This window comes from Stigmatopora nigra, chromosome 7, assembly GCF_051989575.1.
Source record: "Stigmatopora nigra isolate UIUO_SnigA chromosome 7, RoL_Snig_1.1, whole genome shotgun sequence".
Classification (NCBI taxonomy): Eukaryota; Metazoa; Chordata; class Actinopteri; order Syngnathiformes; family Syngnathidae; genus Stigmatopora; species Stigmatopora nigra.
This window is the reverse complement of record NC_135514.1, coordinates 10,215,388-10,235,927: the sequence shown is the minus strand read 5'-3', so window position 1 is coordinate 10,235,927 and position 20,540 is coordinate 10,215,388. Positions and strand designations below refer to the sequence as shown.

The following is a 20,540-nucleotide window of genomic DNA, read 5'->3' as shown; positions in this document are numbered from 1 at the left end:
CTGGATGTCTCCTCTACACCTTGCTTTCTCACCCACTAATGTAGTTCGTTTCACTCTCCTGGATGGATGAGCATGGGGTTTGCAGGTCCATTTTGCCAAGCTTCAGTAGGTCAGTCATGCTCTTTTATAGCAGGGGTCACCATGTTTTTGAAAGTGATAGGGTAGGTATTTATTAATTCAGAGGGCGACCTGTTTTATACCGTTGATTCTGCAGATTAGCATTTGCAAACTCAACTGTTAAGATATTTTTTCTTGCAGCCTGATTATTTTTCGACACTGCCTGCACTTGTTTTTTTCTGGACTTTTTTTAGGAATGGAAAATGAATGAATGCATTTGTTGCACCCTGCATTTTCATATTGCTTAAAACACAGGGAGAAATAATCACACCGTGATTAGTTGTTGTCTTCAATCCAACTTTTACTGACTAAAAATCTCCCGTGCCTCAAACTATGTGCACCTAGACATCAATAATAGAATCCCGATACAGACTTTAACATATTACTCTCGCTATTTGGATCAAGGCATTAATAATCGAACACTGATAAACATCCAATCCAAAACTATCGCCAACATGCAATTGTTAATAACTTAAACACTTTAGCATGTCACACATTTAATACCCTGTATATAATGTATTGACAAGAATATCATACTTATTTTTTTAATAATATTATTATTAATTACTTATAAAAGTTTGCAAACCCCCATTGCAGTAAACAAGCCTCATCATGTTATTTTAACACAAACTAAGCACAATGTCTGAAAAGACTCCTATATAAAGATTATTCTAATGCGCTTCACCATCTCACAATAAAAGCAGGGTTTTCGAAGAAGACCCCTCGCAAACCCATATTTTTGAAGAAAAAAAAGGTAGCTGAAACCTCAGGAGAGACGTTCAAAAGAACTACGAAAAAACCCTTCTTGCATGGCCAACCTTTTCAAAGGGAACCATGTTTGTGGGGGGTTGGCATGAGTAGGGTAGGAGGGCTTGGCAGCGGGGGTTGAGACAAGTGCAAAGAAAGCAGAAAGTAATACTGTCGTGTAATATCCTGTAACAAGACTCGCACCCTCCCCCAGAGAAAATATTCCACATCCGCTGCGACAGGGTTCTCCTCCCTCCCGCCACCTTTTTATTTTTCTCGCTGCACTCACTTCTTTTTTGCTAACCCAATGGAATAATAACAGTTTCTGTATGCTGCCTTTTTTTTCTTATGTAAAATGATTCAACTCTGCAAAAAAAGCCAAGAGGCAAGTGTTGGATTGGAGGAGAGCAGCCCAATTGTTGAAGATAGAGCTTTTCTTTCATAGAGAAATAGGCTACAATTTCCTGTAATTATTCATCAGTAATTTGTTGGGTTTTACGGAATTCGGGACTGACTACAAGGAGAAAAATGCACATCTATAAAAACAAAATATTTATGCGTGTTGGAAATGTGAGAGAGCATAATGAAATGTCTTGAAGCAGCATTTGGTGCATATTCCCGGTCCAAGTATCGTATTTTCTCGACTATAAGGCGCACTTAAAAGTCTTAAATTTTCTCCAAAATAGACAGTGCGCCTTATAATACAGTGTGCCTTATATATGCAAAAAATGTCATTCGTTGAGGGTGCGCCTTATAATGCGGTGCGCCTTATAGTCGTGAAAATATGGTAACTGTTAATAAATACATAGTAATTGCTGGTGATAATTGAGTAGCTTACGTTTATTTTGCAATTATTGTTTTAAGATAAAATATGTAGAGTGTAGCATTGTTTGTTATACTGTAAACTTTTATTATGTGTACTGGGTTGTACACAAAAACCACATGATGGTAAAGTAAGGACACAATGTGCTGTAACGCTTCCTCGAGAGTCAGCGTTGTTGACAAAGTAGAATGTGACAGCGCCACAGCCCTCGAAACGGACTGACTCAGTCTTGGTCTCTCGTTGTCGAACACGTCACCTGTGGGAGCCAAAATGCCACCCGAGGGGGGTCACCGAGGAGACATGACGGTTGGGGTGAGCAAGAGCAAACAATGCTGAAGCATACACTGAGGATACGATTAGAGACGGAAGGGTCAGAGGGTTCGATGTGGGGAAGATGAGAAGAGAAAGTTGGTAGGAGGACAGCTGGGTTGCTACTAATAACTCCTGCATTTGTGTTCATGTCACAGTGTGATTCTACAGAACAATGACATACATATATATTTCTGGTATTAGTTAACATTGTGCTACCTTTGGAACATCCTGGAGTTGAATGACGATCCAAAATGGACGGTAACTCCTTCTTATGCACAACAAAAGTCAGTTCCTCCATCTCGTGATGTTATTGTAAGAGATTTTCGTTGTTATCGTTTCATTTTTTCTTTCCTCCCAGCTGCTGCTTTCGATGATAAAATATCAGATGAGAGCTATGTTGGCAGCCATTGCTCCTGCTCAGATTTCATCTGATTTGCATTGAATTGTATAATCATCGCTATTCATGTTATTACGGCGTCCGCCTTCCTTTTCTGCTTTTTTTTTTTTTTTTTGCATTTTCACGTTATGGTGATTTATTCTATGCGCCTCAGCTAAGATGGCATTTAAACCTCCGCCGCGTTCAAGTCAACTTCCCCCCTCCAAATATGTAATTCAAGTCACGTCGAGAATACCAACTTCCAGGTAAAGATCCACATCAAATGAATAAATCAACGTCTGCTTCAAATGTTCTCGCTCACCTTCATGTCCGGGACGAAAAAGCTTCCAAAGCTGGGCGTGACCACGAGGAGAGATCAAGGACGCAAATCTGCTGCAAAGTTAGACAAAAAAAGTGATGAAAAGGAAGAAAGAGGCAGAAAATGTCATATCCAAGAGACGGGCAGTAATTGTGAGATTTGAAAAGTGCATGTCAAAAGGGGACGTGCAGGATTAGGAGATGGAAATTCATGTTAGCCATTCAACCACCAAAATATATCAACCCTGTAGGCCCAAATATCATGTTTTCCCATACTTTAACCCTTCTAACCCATTTTATCCAGACTTTAATCCTTTCGACATCCATATCTCTAGTCCAGGGGTAGGGAACCTATGGCTCGAGAGCCATATGTGGCTCTTTTGATGGCTGTATATGGCTCTCCGCTAACCTGTGTGGTAAAATATGGGTATTGCTGGTGAGAGACCCAAGTCCCAAAGCTGGAATTGTGATCTCTAGCGCCTTTTTTAAATCATACATTTTCCTCATTAGGCTCTTCTGCATGCATATTCTCATTGATACTCATTGATTAGCAACAGCTCAAAATTTTCTCAAAAGAATTCAGACACTTTTTTTTATTTTCAATGTGGTGAAATGATTCATAAAGGCACACATTTCCATGTATTTTTACTTTTAAATTCTAAGTGTGACTCTCAAGGAATAATGTTTGCAAATATGAATTGTTTATGGCTCTCTTCGTCAAAAAGGTTCCTTAACCCCTGCCCTAGTCACCCATCAAAAAATCTCAACCTTTTCAACTAACTAAGTGAACTTGAACCTTTCCCAATGGAAACTTCCCTGGACTTCTGGCCAAAAAAGCGCATATTGAGACAAACTACTATTCACACCATCACCATATTGGATGAAAGTAGTCAACAATTGAATCACCAAGCTAACTGTGTCTCTTTTCCCTTTTGTGAAGGAACATTGTGATGCACTTTGAAGGTTTATTGCAGTCAATCCTTAACAAGAAAGACCAACGTTAAGCCACACTGTCAACAAGGCCGCACAAATTCCGTCTACAATGACGACTCATTGTACGACACGCACTTCGTCATCACATAATGAGCGTAGCTCGGGCTTCTCTTTAAATCCCGGCAGCCAGCCGCCGAAGCCGTTCCACTCGCAGATTCAATTACAGAAATGACTCATCCCGTCATTATGACGACTGTCACATTTTGTTGTGTCACACAATAAGGCCGAGAAGGGAAAACAAATGATTTGCCAACCCCCCCTCCCTCCGTGACACCCTTCCTCATCTTCTTCCTCGCCTCAAGCTGCACTCCTCTATCGGGCTTGTTTTTGTCTTTTTGCGCTTTCTTCCACCCCTCCTCCTTGGTCCAGTCCTTCTTTCGCCTTAGTCTTCATTCATCCTTTGCTCATCTCCTGCGGGTACAAGGCTAGATAGCCTTTCTGATTTTCTCCAAACACCCCCCCACCCAACCAACCCATCTCCTGTCCACCTCCTCCTTCATCTTTCTCAGCCTTCTCTTCCTCTACCGTCCTTGGCCCAGACTCCCACCTTCTTTCCTTCCTCATTCTCTCCCTAGATAATTAGGATCTCTGATTTTACGCTTCTCTCTTTCATAATAGGCACTGTAGACGCAATATGCAGGCGGCCAAGTTAAAGCACACACACACTAATGTGCATTTGTGCTTCTATACACACACACACACGAAGACCAAGATGAATGCCCCCTTCTTTTCTTTTATTCTCTGCTGCATTCACAGACAGGCAGGAAGTGGGAATATTTATGTGCTTTTGCCTTTTGTGTTTGTCAGAGGTGTGTAGGGCGACTTACGCCATGAAAAGCTGCACGTGCTTCTCTGTAGAACAAGGGCCAAGTGGTGAGCTGTGGGAGTGTGCTGTTGGTTGCACTCCAAGGAATTGCAGCTCCCTGTTGACTGACAGCTGACACACACAAGCCTACACACTCACACACCTGAATAAATTCCGCTAGTGTGACAACATTGTTACCATAGATGACTATGGACTTTGGTGATGATGGGTAATGCAGGAGTTACTTGGCTGAGTGTAATACAAAGTGACCGTTGTTGCAAATCCATTTAGTCCAGGGGTAGGGAACCTATGGCTCGGGAGCCATATGTGGCTCTATGAACGCACCAATGGGAGCGACTGTGGCACCGAAACTATCTCTAGCGCCTTTTTTAAAATCATATTTTTTCTTCATTAGACTCTTCTGCATGCATACTCATTGATATTCATTGATTAGCAACAGTGAATTAATGTTCTCAAAAGAATTCAGACTTTTTTTTTAACTTTCAAAGTGGTGAAATTAATAATAAATGCTCACATTTTCATATATTTTTACTTTTAAATTCTGAGTATGGCTCTCAAGGAATAATGTTTGAAATATGAATTGTTTATGGCTCACTTTGTCAAAAAGGTTCCCCACCCCCGATTTAGTCCATCGATATTCTTTTTGTTGTTGATTCCAATGCAATCAATCTGTTCTGTCATGCACTTTTTGTTTGGCTCTTTTTGTTCTCCTTATTTTGTCATCCAGCTGTGCATCCGTCCATCAACCCCACCCACAAATATTGTTATACTTTCAAATCTTAATTCCAACCCCATATCGATCCAATCCATCATCCAACTTCCCCTCCCTCTCCCAGACATGAAAACTACAATAATAGAGTATTTGTCAGTGTCCCAGTCTGCCAAAATATAATTTCCTCTTTGGCCAAGAGACTTGACGTGTTGTAATATATGAGATATAAACTCATTACTAATCTGCTTTTATCTACATCAGCTCCCCCAAAATCACCTCAAGTCTTATGCGGGTGTCTTGACTATATTAGAATACTAAATGGACAAAAGAATTAGACATGGAGATACATAGATTTGTTCTTGCATCAATTACAGCTGATTATAAGTCATGCTCTACAGTGAGCAAGCTGTTAGGTCAGATGTCTACCTTATGCTTCTTACATATTAAGATCAAATGCAAAACTTCCTCTGCATTTTTCCCCATTCATTTCTTTTCCATACCGCTTCTTTTTTCAAAAGGGTCGCGCGGTTCCTGGAGCCAACCAATCGGTTGCCAGCCAATCAATCACATTGAAACGCTAACCATGTGAAATGTGTACCGTATTTTCACGACTATAAGGCGCACCGCATTATAAGGCGCACCCTCAATGAATGACATTTTTTCCGTATATAAGGCGCACTGTCTATTTTGGAGAAAATTTAAGACTTTTAAGTGCGCCTTTGCTATTGACTTCCGGGTATGAAGCACTCACTACACAGTCACCTCTAGAGCAAGCCATTGTTGATGTTTTGGATTTTTTTGTATAAAATCTTGCAGTGGGGGAGGAGCTATATGATGGAAGATTTTGTAAACTAAGATGGCATCTGCATATTTAACAGTATTGTTTCAGTTCAGGCGTTTGTGTTTTTTTAGTATCAGACAGTGGTGGTTTTTCGTTTTTGGTTTTCAGTTTTTTCCATATATAAGGCGCACTGGATTATAAGACGCACTGTGTATTTTGGAGAAAATTTATGACTTTTAAGTGCGCCTTATAGTCGTAAAAATACGGTAAATGAATGGGAGGCCTTCACCTGCATGTGTATTGCAGATCTTTGTAGATGAAGTCAAAAAGAGGAGCATTGAGATAAATCAATATAGCAACTTGTAACTTTACATAGAGGCATAGCTGGCGCTAGCCAGGAGCTTAAATTACGACAATGCATCCTGCCGTCTCGCTTGATCACATCTCTGTGCGGCATGAGTGGAAATTATGTAAACACGGCGGCACCCACTGTGTGTGTAAAAGGGGCTTTTGCTTCTGCGCCTTCTCCCGACTCAATCCTCTCTCTCATTCCACCCAAGCCCTTTCCAATCTCCTCCACCCGTGCATTCAATTTTGCTTCTTCTATTCCCTCGACGTCCTGAGTCAATTCCCCCGGCTTCGCTTTCCTCACTCTTCCTTCTCCCTTTTCTTTACCCGAGATTAATGCAGTCAAAATCTTCAATAACAGTGAAAAAACATTACGTGCCCATCCACATTTATTGATGAAGACGTTGAGGCCCTCACTCAGAGGCTTCTTATTCGTCACCCGCTTTTCTATAATAGCCAATCAGATGGCCCGACTTAAACGTAAAACCTCCGTCATGATGTTACCCATGCCGTTTTTTGATTGAATGCACCTGAAGGTCTGTCACTTTGGCCCTGACTAGCTCTCAATCGATAAAGCATCACGCTGACACACAATCAACATTGCATGACCTGCTTGTCGTTTTCCTCCAGTGTTTACAACCATTTTGCTCTGACCCTACTTTTACATTAGAACGATCTCATAACAAGCTACAAGACAAAAACATCACTAAAAGATGACAGTGACTGTGCAACAAGTATTGATGACTAGACGACTATTTTGGTAATCGATTATTGCTACGTTTTTATCCCACTGTCAATCCTTCTAGTTCTTTATGGCTAATTTATGGACTTCTACAATCACAGGACCCAGAAATATTCCATAGTGCAGTCACACGTTTTGTTATACTGTTAAATGAACAAACTGTTTTTTGTTGACTTTAGTGGGCGTGACTTTTAGTCAGATATGCCCTATAGGCTGATTGTTATGGTAAACATTTTAACACATAGATTATTAAAGAAATACTCCAAATCACAGTGATTTTTACCCTATCAAAAGTAAATTTTCTTCAATTTCGATCATTCTTCATAACACAACTGAAGGTATAATGTTGTTCGTGCATTTTTTTACATTATTGATTTGAAATGCAGGGATGGACATATATATTTTTCATGAACTAAGAATTGTCTATTTAACCCAGAGTATTTGAAAATGTATCCAAGTTTTAGGACAAGCAAACTAAACAGCTCTCACTGCCTGCCAGTATTCAAGTGGCCAAACTATAGCTTTACATAAATTATAACGCTTGTACTTTCCCCCTTACTAAGGAATGTGTTTTATAGCCCGCAAGGGTGCATTTAGCAGAGATCGAAACTGTAAATAAGTACACTTAACTAAAGATACAGGCAAATAATGAGAAGATAAATGCATTACAAAATCTAAATCAATATCAATGTTAAATATATCTTCCAAAAATGCATCCAAATTGAGATAATCGAACAAAAAAAAAACGACAGATGAAAAAAAAAAAAACAACAAAATACTTTGACTTAAAAGGCTTTCTTAATTAGGTTTCTTAATCAGAGCCTCTGATTGGTCAACTGACACGGTCACAAACGTATTCATTGAACAGCCTAACGTGCTCACACTAATCAGCCCTTGTGTAACTCCTGATGTTTCCACAAATGTGACAACCACATTGCACTTTGGTCGGCAGTCATTAGTTTCGTATGTTTAGACACACACATATGCAGACACTATCGATTGAAAACAATGAGTCCCTCGGCGCCCCCGTTATTCATGGATATGTCAGAGGCGTGCAGATGGCTGACGCGCTCGGGCCTGTCCTCCCGTTCAATTTCAGAAGGGTTAAGCATAATGAGGCCATGACGCCCATCTGCACAGTGTGGTATGGAAGCTATTAGTACTACTGCCATGTTTGTGGACACAAACGCACACACACTCTATTTCGTTTTCTTTTTTTGCCCAGACTTTGAAACAAACAAACCCCAGGAAGTGGAATCTGAAAAAAAGAGCCCGTCAGCAATTGCACAAAAAGGCAGATAAGTGATATGAAACAATGTTTAAAAAAAAGGAAAAAAAGTTTTGTTCCAAGACTAAACTCTGTGAGCTCATTGAGCAAAAAAGTGCATACGTATTTGGATGATATTTTTCTATGCATTTCATAATTTTAATCATGTTAAGATCTTTTGGCCTGTACATAATCCTATGTTGAATAAGATAATATTTAGGTTGAAGTTAAAGATTGTTGCATTGTCTAACTCAAGAGTGTCAGACTAGGGGTTGACGTCAACTCAAGTTTATTTAGAATTTTTAAAAATAAATTGATTAAAATAACTGGATTAAAAGCCTAGAAGATCTAAAACAATGTTTATTTTATCTTTTTTTTAAATATATTTTTAGATTTTACAGAATGACTTTTGAACTAAAAACACTGTAAAAATGGATTTAAAAAATACAATTATTGATTTAAAAGGAGGAAAATGAGGAAATGTAATATACATCTATACCCTTCATTTCAATTTCCTAAAACAGAGTACTCATGATTTACTTATTCGGGCCAGCAAAATGATGCGGTTGGCCAGATTTGGCCCCCGGGCCGCCACTTTGACACCTGTGGTTTAACTGATTGTCGCATCAATTATGAGTGAAATAAATGGCAAAACATTGAATGTTATACAGTTAATTATTTTTCTTTCATAGTTCTAGGTGTCACAAAAGCACAAAAAATGAGTGTAAAGGTCACTTGTGTTGGACTGGTTTCTTTTCACTAAAAGCTTGTTTTTGCCGTCTCTATGCAGGCCACCCATGTTCTTCCGATGAATACTAAAAAACATTTAAAAAGGTGGAAACACTACTACTTTGTATTGAAATTAAAAGCTCAATAAACCTGCTTCTGAAATACTATTAAATATGAAATTTAACTCTGCTTTTAAAAAGGCAATTAATGAATGAGTAAGGTTAAAAATGACCATTTATAAATATATTTTCACCATTGTCAAAGAGGTTTGGTCTCCAGTCACCTTCAAGACACCTTTTAGGATTCTAATAATGGTCACTAATATTTTTATCATCACAATGGATAATCGTCATGTTAATGGAGTCACTTTTCTGGGTAAATGTAACGTGGAATTTACTAAACTATTGAAGGAATGGCTTAAATATGGCTTGTTGATTAAGCAAATACTAACTGAATGAATGAATAAAGTGCATATTTCAGGCAAGGGATTTGTAACAAGGTTTTAGAGAAAACTGTCTTGGACGATGACTTTCTGGAGACTGTTGAGCTTGATTTAGTCTCAGCACATATCTTTTTCCTGTCTCAGCGAATGACAAAAATGGTAAAATAAAACAAAGTCGGCGCCACCCGGAATGCACCACATGACCTCCGAGATGGTCATGACAGGACCGCTTAGAAGAGGCATGACAAGTATCATGCAGGGTTTTTGATTTGTGCTCCACACTTGAGGGCATCTGAGAGGCAGCACCTTTGTAGGATATACACCAGCATAGGGCTTATACTTACTGTAATTGAATTTACACTTTTTGGAGAAAGGTAATCTGGCTGTTTTCCTGAAACCTGTGTTTTTGGAATATAAAAAATATGGAACAAATTGGGATATGTGAGGTTTTTTTTCTTCAATTCATGACGGAGTTCCTATCATGGTGACAGTTGAATATGCTCGGGTTAATTATAAAAATTATTACTCATCTGGGTTACCTGATGGTGTAGGGCAGAGGTCGGGAACCTTTTTGACAGAGAGAGCCATAAATAATTCACATTTTCCAATGTTATTCCTTGTGAGCCATACCATGAATTTAAAAGTCAAAATACATACATGTAAACGAGTGCCTTATCAATTTTTTTTTGTAATTTCACCAATTTTAAAGTGGAAAAAAATGAATATTTTTTCAAAAGTATTCTTGTGCTGTTGCTAATCAACGAGAGGATGCATTCCAGAAGAAGAAAAATGAAGATTAAAGCAGTTCTAGATGTAATATGTCAGTTCTGTCATAGGCAGGTTCCATATTTTAGCTCACAGGTTAGCAAAGAGGCAGATGCACTCATCAAAAGAGCCACATGTGACTCCCGAGCCATAGCTTCCCTACCCCTGGTGTAGGGGAACAGTGTCAAACTCATGGCATGATTGTGAATGCGAATAGTTGTCGGTCTCCCTTTGCATTGATAATGGATGAAAAAAATAAATGGTGTTTCCCCCAGGCAATATTTGAGATCCGTGTGGAGGTCCAAGTCAAAGTCAATTTCCAACACTAGAAACTCACATCTTTGTTATCAGTATTTACATGAAAATATTTCCATAATTATTATTCTGATGCGCTCCATTTTGCTGGAAAAAATAAACATGGCAGTGTTTAGCAAACATCATTCATCTTCTACTTGGCCCCCCTCTATGTGCATTTGTCAGGGCCTCGCACTGTCCCTGTACTGCTCATCTGAGCTCAATTTGTGGTCGAGATTCAAGTCTTTCAGCTTGTCCTTCTGCCCTTCCAATTCCATCTGTTTCTTCGTCTGGCGGCTTCTTCCTTTCTGGTCGTGTCGTCAGTCAGAGCCTTCCAGGGCTTAAGAAGTCGTGTCTTGTAATTGTGTTGGAAATGAACTAAGGATGTTACACTAGGCCTGCGGAAAATGCGCATTGGGACACAGAAGACTGAGGAAGCTGTCTTCGAGAGCCTTTTCCCGTGCAAGTACGTGTACTTGCGCTTGTTTGCGCTGTTGTCTTTGAACTGCCTCTGGAGAGCTCTTCAAGGCTGAGGCCTGTCACTTCCAAAAGACTGACTCTCCGCAGGAGACCCGAGGAGGAAACGCACCTAGCATATTTCACCAGCAGACAGGCGGCACGCTACTCTACCGTCTCACAGACATCACAGTCAATCACACCTTCATAGTTCCACGATGGAAGTAAAGTAGAGTGAGGGCTACTCAGGTCCTACTTGTGCACGATTGAAATCATTGATGGGGAACCTTTTTACTCCCAGGGGTCAGGGTGTATGTGCTACCTTTTGAGGGTCATGCCAAAATTACTTAGGAACTGGATGTAGACTTGTTTGTTCGTATCTCTTGGCAGCAAGAATATTTTGATGCATTAACTACTACTATGCTGAAAATGTTTAAAACGTGATGTTTCACAATGATAACCATTGGGGAAAAAATCAGTTCGTACAAACAACTGTTTCATTGAGAGAAACCAAACATTATTTTGAACACGGGTATCAAATACAATGGTACCCAGGTTTCAACAGACTGTATTCTTGCCACTATATAAATTATTGAAGTATATTTTGCAGTATTTGGGAAAAGAGCCAAGATATGGATACACTTTTCTGCTGTTTGTTGAACGCCGAACAACAAAACACCAACACAGTAAGCAGCATCCTCAATGTCACATGCCAACCCAGCAGGCCTTGCTGGGATGGAGCCGATGTTACAATCTGACATCTGATTGGTTGAGATCGGAGGGAAAAAGAAAGAAACTAAAAAATGACCAGCTATTTCTAGTATATCCACATGCCATTGGAAACACAGGGTCTGAAGGCCCGGATAATATGTCATGGCAACAGATAATAGCTAAAATATTATCCAGAACAGGGGTGCTCATTACATTGATCAAAGGTATTAATGGTAGATCACTTGAGATTCAAGATTCGATCCACTTTGCTTGTCAAGTCGTTCCTTTGATATTGAACAGAATTGCTACATTTATGTTTCATTTCACTGCCCATTGTTGGTAATGAGACGTGTCTCAGCTACAATTCCGACACTATTTCAGAGTGACTCTTGAATTTCGCTTGTGACAAGATTCTTTTAAGTATATAGCGATAAAGACACAAAGATTATAACATAGAACTTGACCTTCTCTGGTAGGAATGTCTGATGTTGACAACGATAGTCAATGTCCTTGATAGAAAGTGTTTATCGGAAACAGGAATTCACGTAAATTTGAAGTAGCCCTCTCGTGGAGCCTTGAATCACGTACACCAATGAGTTCAACTATGGTTCGAATGACTTGTAATCGTATTCTAACATTTTGAGGCCAGGTTTGGAAACCTATGATTTAGAAGCTGCTCCATTAACATTAACATATAATGTGTCTTTCATTCCTCCAGGTGGTGGTACCGGCAGCCAGCAGACCATTCTCCATGAGGAGCAGTAGAAGATGCCGGCTCTGCCAGCACTGCTGCTGTCAATACACTACCTGCTCTTCCTCCTGCTAGCCAACATGCCGCCACGCTCACTTTGTCAAACCCCAGTACTCTCCGCTGTTCGCATGGGTGAGTTTCTGACAATCTTTCAACTGATGTATTTACCCCGTGATGCATAAACACACACACTAACATTCAATAAATATATATACATCATAAAGCACTGGGGGAATACAATACTACATACAACATTGAAAATTAAATTGTTTGTACATTTTTGTAGGGCGCAAAATATGATTAACAAGACAAATTTGGTAATTGTACAAAAATATAATTTTTTAAAAATAATTTTTCATTTTTATTTTTATTTTTTTCCTATTCTTTTTTTTTTTTTTTAAATATTTTGTTACTTAGCTGTATTTTTAGATTTTCTACAGTTTGTTTTTTTCTCTCATCAATACTATATTTTATGAACTTCATTAAGAAACAACCACTGATTAGAATGTAGATATACTCAATAAACTGGGCTAAATTTTTGCTCTGATAAATGACAGCAATGAAATTGTAATGGTGAAAACTTCAGGCAGAGCACTGAAAATGAAATTTGTGGCTGCTCCAGTGCTTTAAAAACAGCACGTAATCCTTTCACTTTTGACTCTATATATACTGCATCATCTTGAGTCTTTATTTGAAATCGGTAAATGTTTATTCATTTTAATAAAGAACAATAAAACCATTTGGAAAGTTTGGAATCGGGCCTTGGCAAAGTGCTGAGAAGGAAATTTGTGGCAATGGGTCCACTAATTACAAAAGACTCCTTTAACTCCTGCCTTTTAAGGTCTCAAATGCATTTTCCCAAGGTCCAAAATTTGTTCAGACACTGCCACAAGAATAAAAGTAATTCTTCTGATTATGGTCTTTTTTTGAGAGAGATAATATGACAGATTTCTATCCCGAATTAACATGAACAACATTCACGTGTTCAAACGAGTCTTTGCAAAAAATATCAGCACAAACCAAAGTAGAGTAGAGTTACTTAATGTTCCCGCTGCTATTTCAGGCGATGAGTATCATTCTTAAATCTGGTCAGGGGAACGGATCAGTGCCTGAAGCAACTCAGCAGGAAAGAGAAAACAAAGTTCAAGCAGGAGGCAAGATATGGAGATAGTAAAGTGCATTCATTTGGTGGTGCTTGAGCTTATTCCAGCCAATTTTAGGCAGTAAGCAGGGCAGGACCTCGAATTGGTTATCACCCAAGACAACAATTAAGGATAATGTCATTAAAATGGTGTGTCAATCATCCATCCATCTGAGAAAACTGACCTCAGAACACCGTACCACCACAAATACTCTGAATTTTGTGTCTTTGCATGTCGCTGTCCCTCAGCAATAATAACTCTCGACCATGCTCTCTCTCTTCCTGGCACTAGCGGCCATCTTGGACGACCAGTCGGTGTGTGGGCGCGGAGAGCGTCTGGCGCTGTCGCTGGCAAGGGAAAACATCAACAGCCTAATGGAGGGTCCATCCAGAGCTCGAGTGGAGGTGGACATCTACGAGCTGCAGAAAGACTCGCAGTATGACACCACTGACACCAGTGAGTCAAGTCTTCCTATTCAGATAAAGAAGCTATAACTAGACTGGTTACAACTTTAAAAAAATAATATATATATATATATTGAAACCAGAGCACTGTTAACAGATGTGTGTTAGTTTGACATTTGACAGCACCAATTTTTATAATGCCTACTTTCATTAGGTAAATACAGTGAAGTTTAAATTAAATTTCTAAGGTTGAAAATCAGGCCATTGGCAGAGTGCCAAGAATCAAAGTTGTTATTGTTTGAGCACGGTAAGGGGCTTGTAGGGATTTGACACTTGGGCTCATCTACTATATCAACTTGTGCCATTATTTAAAATTAGTAAATCTATTGCTTTGATAAAGGTTGGTGATTAAATTTGTAAAGGTAAAACTTAGGGCCCAAGCTGCTTGAATACCATAAAGGAGCTTTTTTTCTTACTTATTTTTTATTTTTAAAATGTTTTTTTAGCAAGTGCCTTGGTCTTCATTCTAATTAGTAACCTTGCTTTTATAATAGACAATAATGGATTAAATTACCTTCAGCCATAAAGCCTGTTGGCAATATTGAATAATCTTTTATTTATTCAACTAGTACTTTTTCAGTACATTATTGTTCTGACTATATGCATAAAACAAAGATTGTACTTTTTATTTAAACTTTAATAGTTAATAATAACCTCTGGACAGACTGAGTGGTGGAAATAACATTTCTGATTTATCATATCATTTTTCATTCCTTTTACAACATATGAAGTGCGTTATTTTTTATTTAAAGGAAATGGTTACGATTCTGACAGCACAATTTCCAAAGATTTATTTTACCTTCCTTAAATTCACTTTGAGTGTCTGTTGCTTTTTAAAAAAACCAAAAAATTCAAAATCAGTCATGTTATTTGGTAGGTTTTTTTCATTCGTTCACTTTTTATCCTCCCAAGGGTTATAGGGGGTGCTGGATCCTCTCCCAGCTAACTGGCAATCGGACAACCATTCACTCTCAAGGGTAATTTCCAGTTTCCAATCAGCAACAATGTTTAATCTTTGCGGATTGACAATAGGCCACAATTTGTGTCTGCTTGACTACAGCAAAAGAAGCTGTCATGAATTTAGCCAACTCGGCTATCCTGTGTCATAAATTATTCATAATCAATATTGTCTCCCTTAGATGTCTAACGATAACACTCAACATTCATAAATGATGAAGTACGTCATAATCCAAAGCTTGGTAAGGCAGCTATAGCTTCTTCTCTCATTAGTCGCGTTATTCTCCTTTTTACCACAGCATTTCTTCTCCTTCCGAAAAAATGGCTGAAAACTATGCTCGAAGCGGAGCATTAAAAACGCACCATCTTTTTTCTTTTATAAGCTTGTGCTGATGAGTTTACATGTTCACTAGAGACCGCCAATGACCTACCGAGCTAGTCTCATTAAAAGCCGAGGACCAGTGCCCTCCAGGAAGAACTGGCTCAATGGACTGCATTTTGATAGAATGGATAAAAAACAAAGACTACAGAGTCCTGAGAATCCCTTGCTCCGATTCGGATACTGTCGTTCTCTAACCCTGCTACGAGCCCAGGGCAAAATGTCTAGTTGAGCATGAGAAGCCTTGTGTACATACATATGTGCATGCGGGTGTGTGTCCTTGACCGATGGGCAGGAGACTCTGACAAGCTTGTTGGCTCCAAGCGAATATTTTGCTGGGGTCTTTGGATCAGAGAACTCGTCATCTTACAGCTACGGCTGTCGGAAAAAACAACTCGGGTCACGCACCCACGTGCACAAAAACAAAAAGCATGCAGACAAACAAAGTACTGTATAAGGACTCAGATGTTAAATATTGAGTCGCTTTCCGCGTTGACTGCAACGAATGACATTGAAATGGATATTAATGTTTAAACTTTAATGTTCTGCAAAGCTGGAATTGGGCCTTAAATTGTGATGTGGCTTAAATATGAATGATTGTTAATCATTGTATGAAATTTCACTTTAGCGCAGCTCCATCTAGTTGATAACACAACGTCTAACCATTACTACTACAGCTCCATCTAATAGATCAAGGGAGTCAAATTCGGGTTGGTTCGCGGGCCGCTTTAACGTCAGCTTGATTTCATGTGGACCAGACCATTTTAGATATAATATTTCGTTTTTTTTTAAATATAGATGGATTAAAAGAACTGGATTAAAAGCCATGAATAATCTGTTTTTTTATCTCTGTTTTTTATCAATTTTTATTTGAGCTTTTTAAAATATATTTTTAAATTTTACAAAATGATTTTGAACTAAAAACACAGGAAAAATTGACGAAAAATTTACAATTATTGATTTAAAAGGGGGAAAAAACTCATGATTTACTTTCCTGGGCCACACAAAATGATGCGGCGGGCCAGATTTGGCCCCCGTACCGCCACCGCGACATGTGTATTAGATTTATTATAAAATCCCTTACTAATACTACTGTGTTTTATAATCCAGTGTGCCTTATACACAAAACAAATTTTAAAGATACTATTGCATTCATTTAATGGGCGTCCTAAACGCACCTTTATAGTACAGAAAATACGGTAATTGTTTCCCTATAGCTGTTAGATGATAACATTGACTGAAAAACTGCCAAAAAAGCATTTTTAAAATGACACACATTATAATAAAACTTTACTGTAGTTTGTTTCATCGTTTTCTCCAAAATCCCACCGGGTTCTCTCTGAGCCATGTCCATTGGGGTAAAGAAAAAGAATCCTCCTTTTTAAAGCTTTACTTAAGCCCCCTTCTGCTCTTTTGACTCCCTTCACGGTTTTTCCTTGTCTCATTTTATGAGATAAGAACACTTGTTGACCCACAGGTTTGTCTCAGTGATCAAATTCAAGAGCGTGGACTATTTGTGACTCTGAAAAGGCTGTGAACGAATTGTGTTTTTCCCTCCCCATACCTCTCCAACTCTTATTCTCAAGAAGCCGGACAGGACAATTTGTCTCGGATTGATTTTTTTGTTTTGCTCTTTATTCCCATCTACCCCGCCCGAGGTTAGACCACGCAGGTCAGAGAGTGATCTTCAAATAAGAAGATAATCTGTTTTAGAGGTGGAGGCTATTTTGAACCGTAAACCAAATGTGGAATTACAGTTTATGTTTGCATTTGTGTCTGTTTTGGCTGTCCAACATCTGTTTTTTTAAGGCCACCAGCCAATAGCAGATGTTAAGCTCTTTTTGTATGTTCTTTTTAATTGAGTTTGTCAGGAGAATGTCTGAGTAAGTGCGGTATTGCTATTGATGGATGGACACAGTACATGGTAGTGAATACAGTAGGGTTTGCCTTCTTTTATTTCCTCAATTCTTTTGCTTGTCATGTTGAAAAAAATGGAGGCGCCAACCTTTTGAAAAGGCTTTAAAAAGTCTTCATTCAACAACAGACATGTCAATTCCCATTGTTTTGTGTCTGAAGGGAGTTTTTATACCAGAGGAGAGAATAAATGTGGCGTTATTAGAGGTTTTAACTACATTAGGAAAGATTTATTGGCTTGTACAAATGCATGTCAATATTTAAAGTGCATGGAGTGTGTCGTGATTGCATAAATATATTCCTCCCTTCAAACTTTTTATTACAAGCTAGCAGAGAATGTAGAGCATTTATGGGAGGATAAAGGCTTCATTTAGACAAAATCATTTTAAAATAATAATTCATTTAGTGCAGCAAGCACTCACAGCACATAAATAGAAATTCCCTATTTTCTATATACTTGGTGTTTTTTATTCAAATGAAAGTTTCATGTGTTTATCAGTAGTGTTTTTAAACAGGGTTTTTGATTTTGAAAGATATATTTTCTAATAGAAATGTGTGAATCGTTAATTTAAAGTTGAATATAGAGCAGGGGTAGGGAAACTATGGCTCAGGAGCCATATGTGGCTTTTTTAATGGGTGTATATGGCTCTCCGCCTTTTTAAATCGTAATCTTTCTTTATTAGAATCTTATGCATGCATTCTCTCATTGATACACATTGATTATTGACAGTGAATTAATGTTCTGAAAAGAATTCAGACTTTTTTTTACATTCAAAGTGATGAAATTAATAATAAATGCTCACATTTTCATGTATTTTTTACTTTTAAATTCTGGAATATGGCTCTCCAGGAATAATGTTTGAAAATATTAATTTTTTATGGCTCTCTTTGTCAAAAAGGTTCTTGACACCTGATATAGAGCAAAGGAAAATTCATTTATGGATGGATGGCTACTTGTGGTCCGAGTTTATAAATATGGGCTAGTATTATGAAAATATATCACACACAAAAAAACAACAAACAAATCAAACCAGCGAACTAGTGGCATGGCCTCCTATTGGAGAAATATAGACCCAAGCTGGAGTTCAGTCAAGCTGCTTCTCCTACGGCCAAATGAATGAAAACGGCAGTCAGTTTGATGTGTTGCCTCCATAGTTACAATGTTAATTAAATGCCTCTCCGTGAATTAGAGGCTTTCTGATAAAGCACTTGTTTGGAATTCATTACTGGTGTGCTCAGTCAGTGTATTCTTCTGTTGTCAGACTTAAAATAGTGTGAATCTTTTCAAACAGCAGCAATAGCAGGAAGACTTTGGCTGGCTGCTGTTGTCCTGGGGGGGGGGGGGGGGGGGGGGGGGGTTCTCCTCTCATATAAATCATATTAGAGCCAGTCGGATTTTCTTGCTACAATGGGATCAATGGGATGAAGTCAAAAATCACGCTCTATCCCTGAATGCAGCATCTGCTAATGTATCTTTATGTCTTTTTTCTTTATTTATCTTCCCGCAGTGTGTCAGATTCTTCCCAAAGGTGTTGTGTCGGTGATAGGTCCGGCATCTAGCCCCGCCTCTGGATCAACTGTCAGTCACATATGCGGAGAGAAAGAGGTGAGACCGTTTGACTGCTCATGATTGACACTTGTGGGTTTCGGGGTCAAATGTAAAAGCACAACTTTTATTTTTTTGGCTTTAATTCCTATCCTCTCATAGATACCACATGTAAAGATTGGTCCAGAGGAGACACCCCGCCTCCCGTACCTCCGTTTCGCCTCGGTCACTTTGTACCCCAGCAATGAGGACCTGAGTCTGGCCATTGGGGCCATCTTGAGGTCCTTCAGCTATCCCTCCGCCAGTTTGGTCTGCGCCAAGGCTGAATGTAAGTGCACTTAGTTAATCAAAGTAAATATTGCCTTCAAATTGGCAGTTGGGTCTTTTCCATCCACTTTTTGAGACTTGCAGTAAGTTCCTATCTTAGCCATTGACTGGGAGGAGCTGGCCTTGGGGGGGACATGTCTCCTTCTGTGCCACTGTTGGTGGTAAACAACAAATCCACTTTAACTAGGGGGGCTGCCCAGTCACAAGGGTTGAAAAACAGCATCCACTGTAATAGATGCTGTGGCTCAATTAGTCATCCACTTTAATAAAGTAAGACTTTTTCCCAAATGGCCTCCTAAGATGGGGAAGAACTTATTACAGAGGTTTGATGTTGTTTTTAAATCTTGACAGATCATTTTTTTACTCATTTGTGACTGCCATGCTACGCTATTTGAACAAATGTGAAACTAATGGATTTTTGAAAAGAACTAAATAGTCTTAATTTAAGCACTAAATAAGAAGACATTTTATAGTCCAGGTATCCAATTTAACTTTGGGGGCAAGCCAATCATAAGTGTTGAAAACTACTTCCATTCTAATAGGTGTTGTAGCTCAATTAGTCATCCACTTAATAAATGAAGACTTCTCCCAAATGGAGCACTAAATTGGAGAAGAATCTATTATCACAGAAGTTTGGTGTTGTTTTTAGTCTTCAGTGATAATTTTTACTAATTCATTACGGTCGTGCTACACTATTTAACAAATGTGAAATAAAATTATTCTTTAAAATGAGTAATTAGTCTAATTTGAACAGTAAATCATAATAATTTCTATTGTCCAGGTATTTTGGACCAATACAAATGTATCCCCAGATTTTAAGGCCACTCTAAAATACCTCAACAAATAACATTAACAAAAGGGCATTGAGGATGTAACACAAAACATGATTATACACTGCAGATCCTTGTTTATCATTAGATTTTAATTGTATTCACTCTTTCTTCTTACTCTGAGGTTATGGAAAAAAGGACATGCAAATTGTAATACATTTATGTAGATAAATAAGGTTATAGTTTTAGCACAACCTTCTCCTACGATTTTTCTACTTACATTGTGTTACTTATGCTATGTGTGAATGTTATTAGGTGCAAACATAACATAAAAACACAACTTTTTTCTTTATTTTATCGCTTAGTAGCACTTTTTTGGAAGCAAATGTCAATGTCCCAAAAAATATGGCACTCCGTTTTTTTCCAAATGGAATGAAATAAGAATACATAGCAGGCAACATTTTGGCTCTGTTTTCAACTCAGTCATGTGTGATTTTGAAAGGCATATTTTGACTGCTTTTCAGGTTGGAC

The 20,540-nt window shown here is 38.5% G+C and overlaps 1 protein-coding gene across 5 annotated transcripts in view; it reads left to right on the top strand.

The window, feature by feature from the left end:
• The window catches only part of grik5 (glutamate receptor, ionotropic, kainate 5), a 124,139-nt gene that overhangs the window by 69,584 nt on the left and 34,015 nt on the right, over window positions 1-20,540 (top strand). For all 5 annotated transcript variants that reach the window (XM_077720349.1, XM_077720352.1, XM_077720348.1 and 2 more), the window contains exons 3-6: window positions 12,478-12,642; window positions 13,944-14,108; window positions 18,875-18,972; window positions 19,075-19,240. In XM_077720349.1, the coding sequence (XP_077576475.1) occupies window positions 12,528-12,642; window positions 13,944-14,108; window positions 18,875-18,972; window positions 19,075-19,240 (544 nt within the window). In that variant the 5' untranslated portion in view covers window positions 12,478-12,527. The remainder of the gene's footprint in view (window positions 1-12,477; window positions 12,643-13,943; window positions 14,109-18,874; window positions 18,973-19,074; window positions 19,241-20,540) is intronic.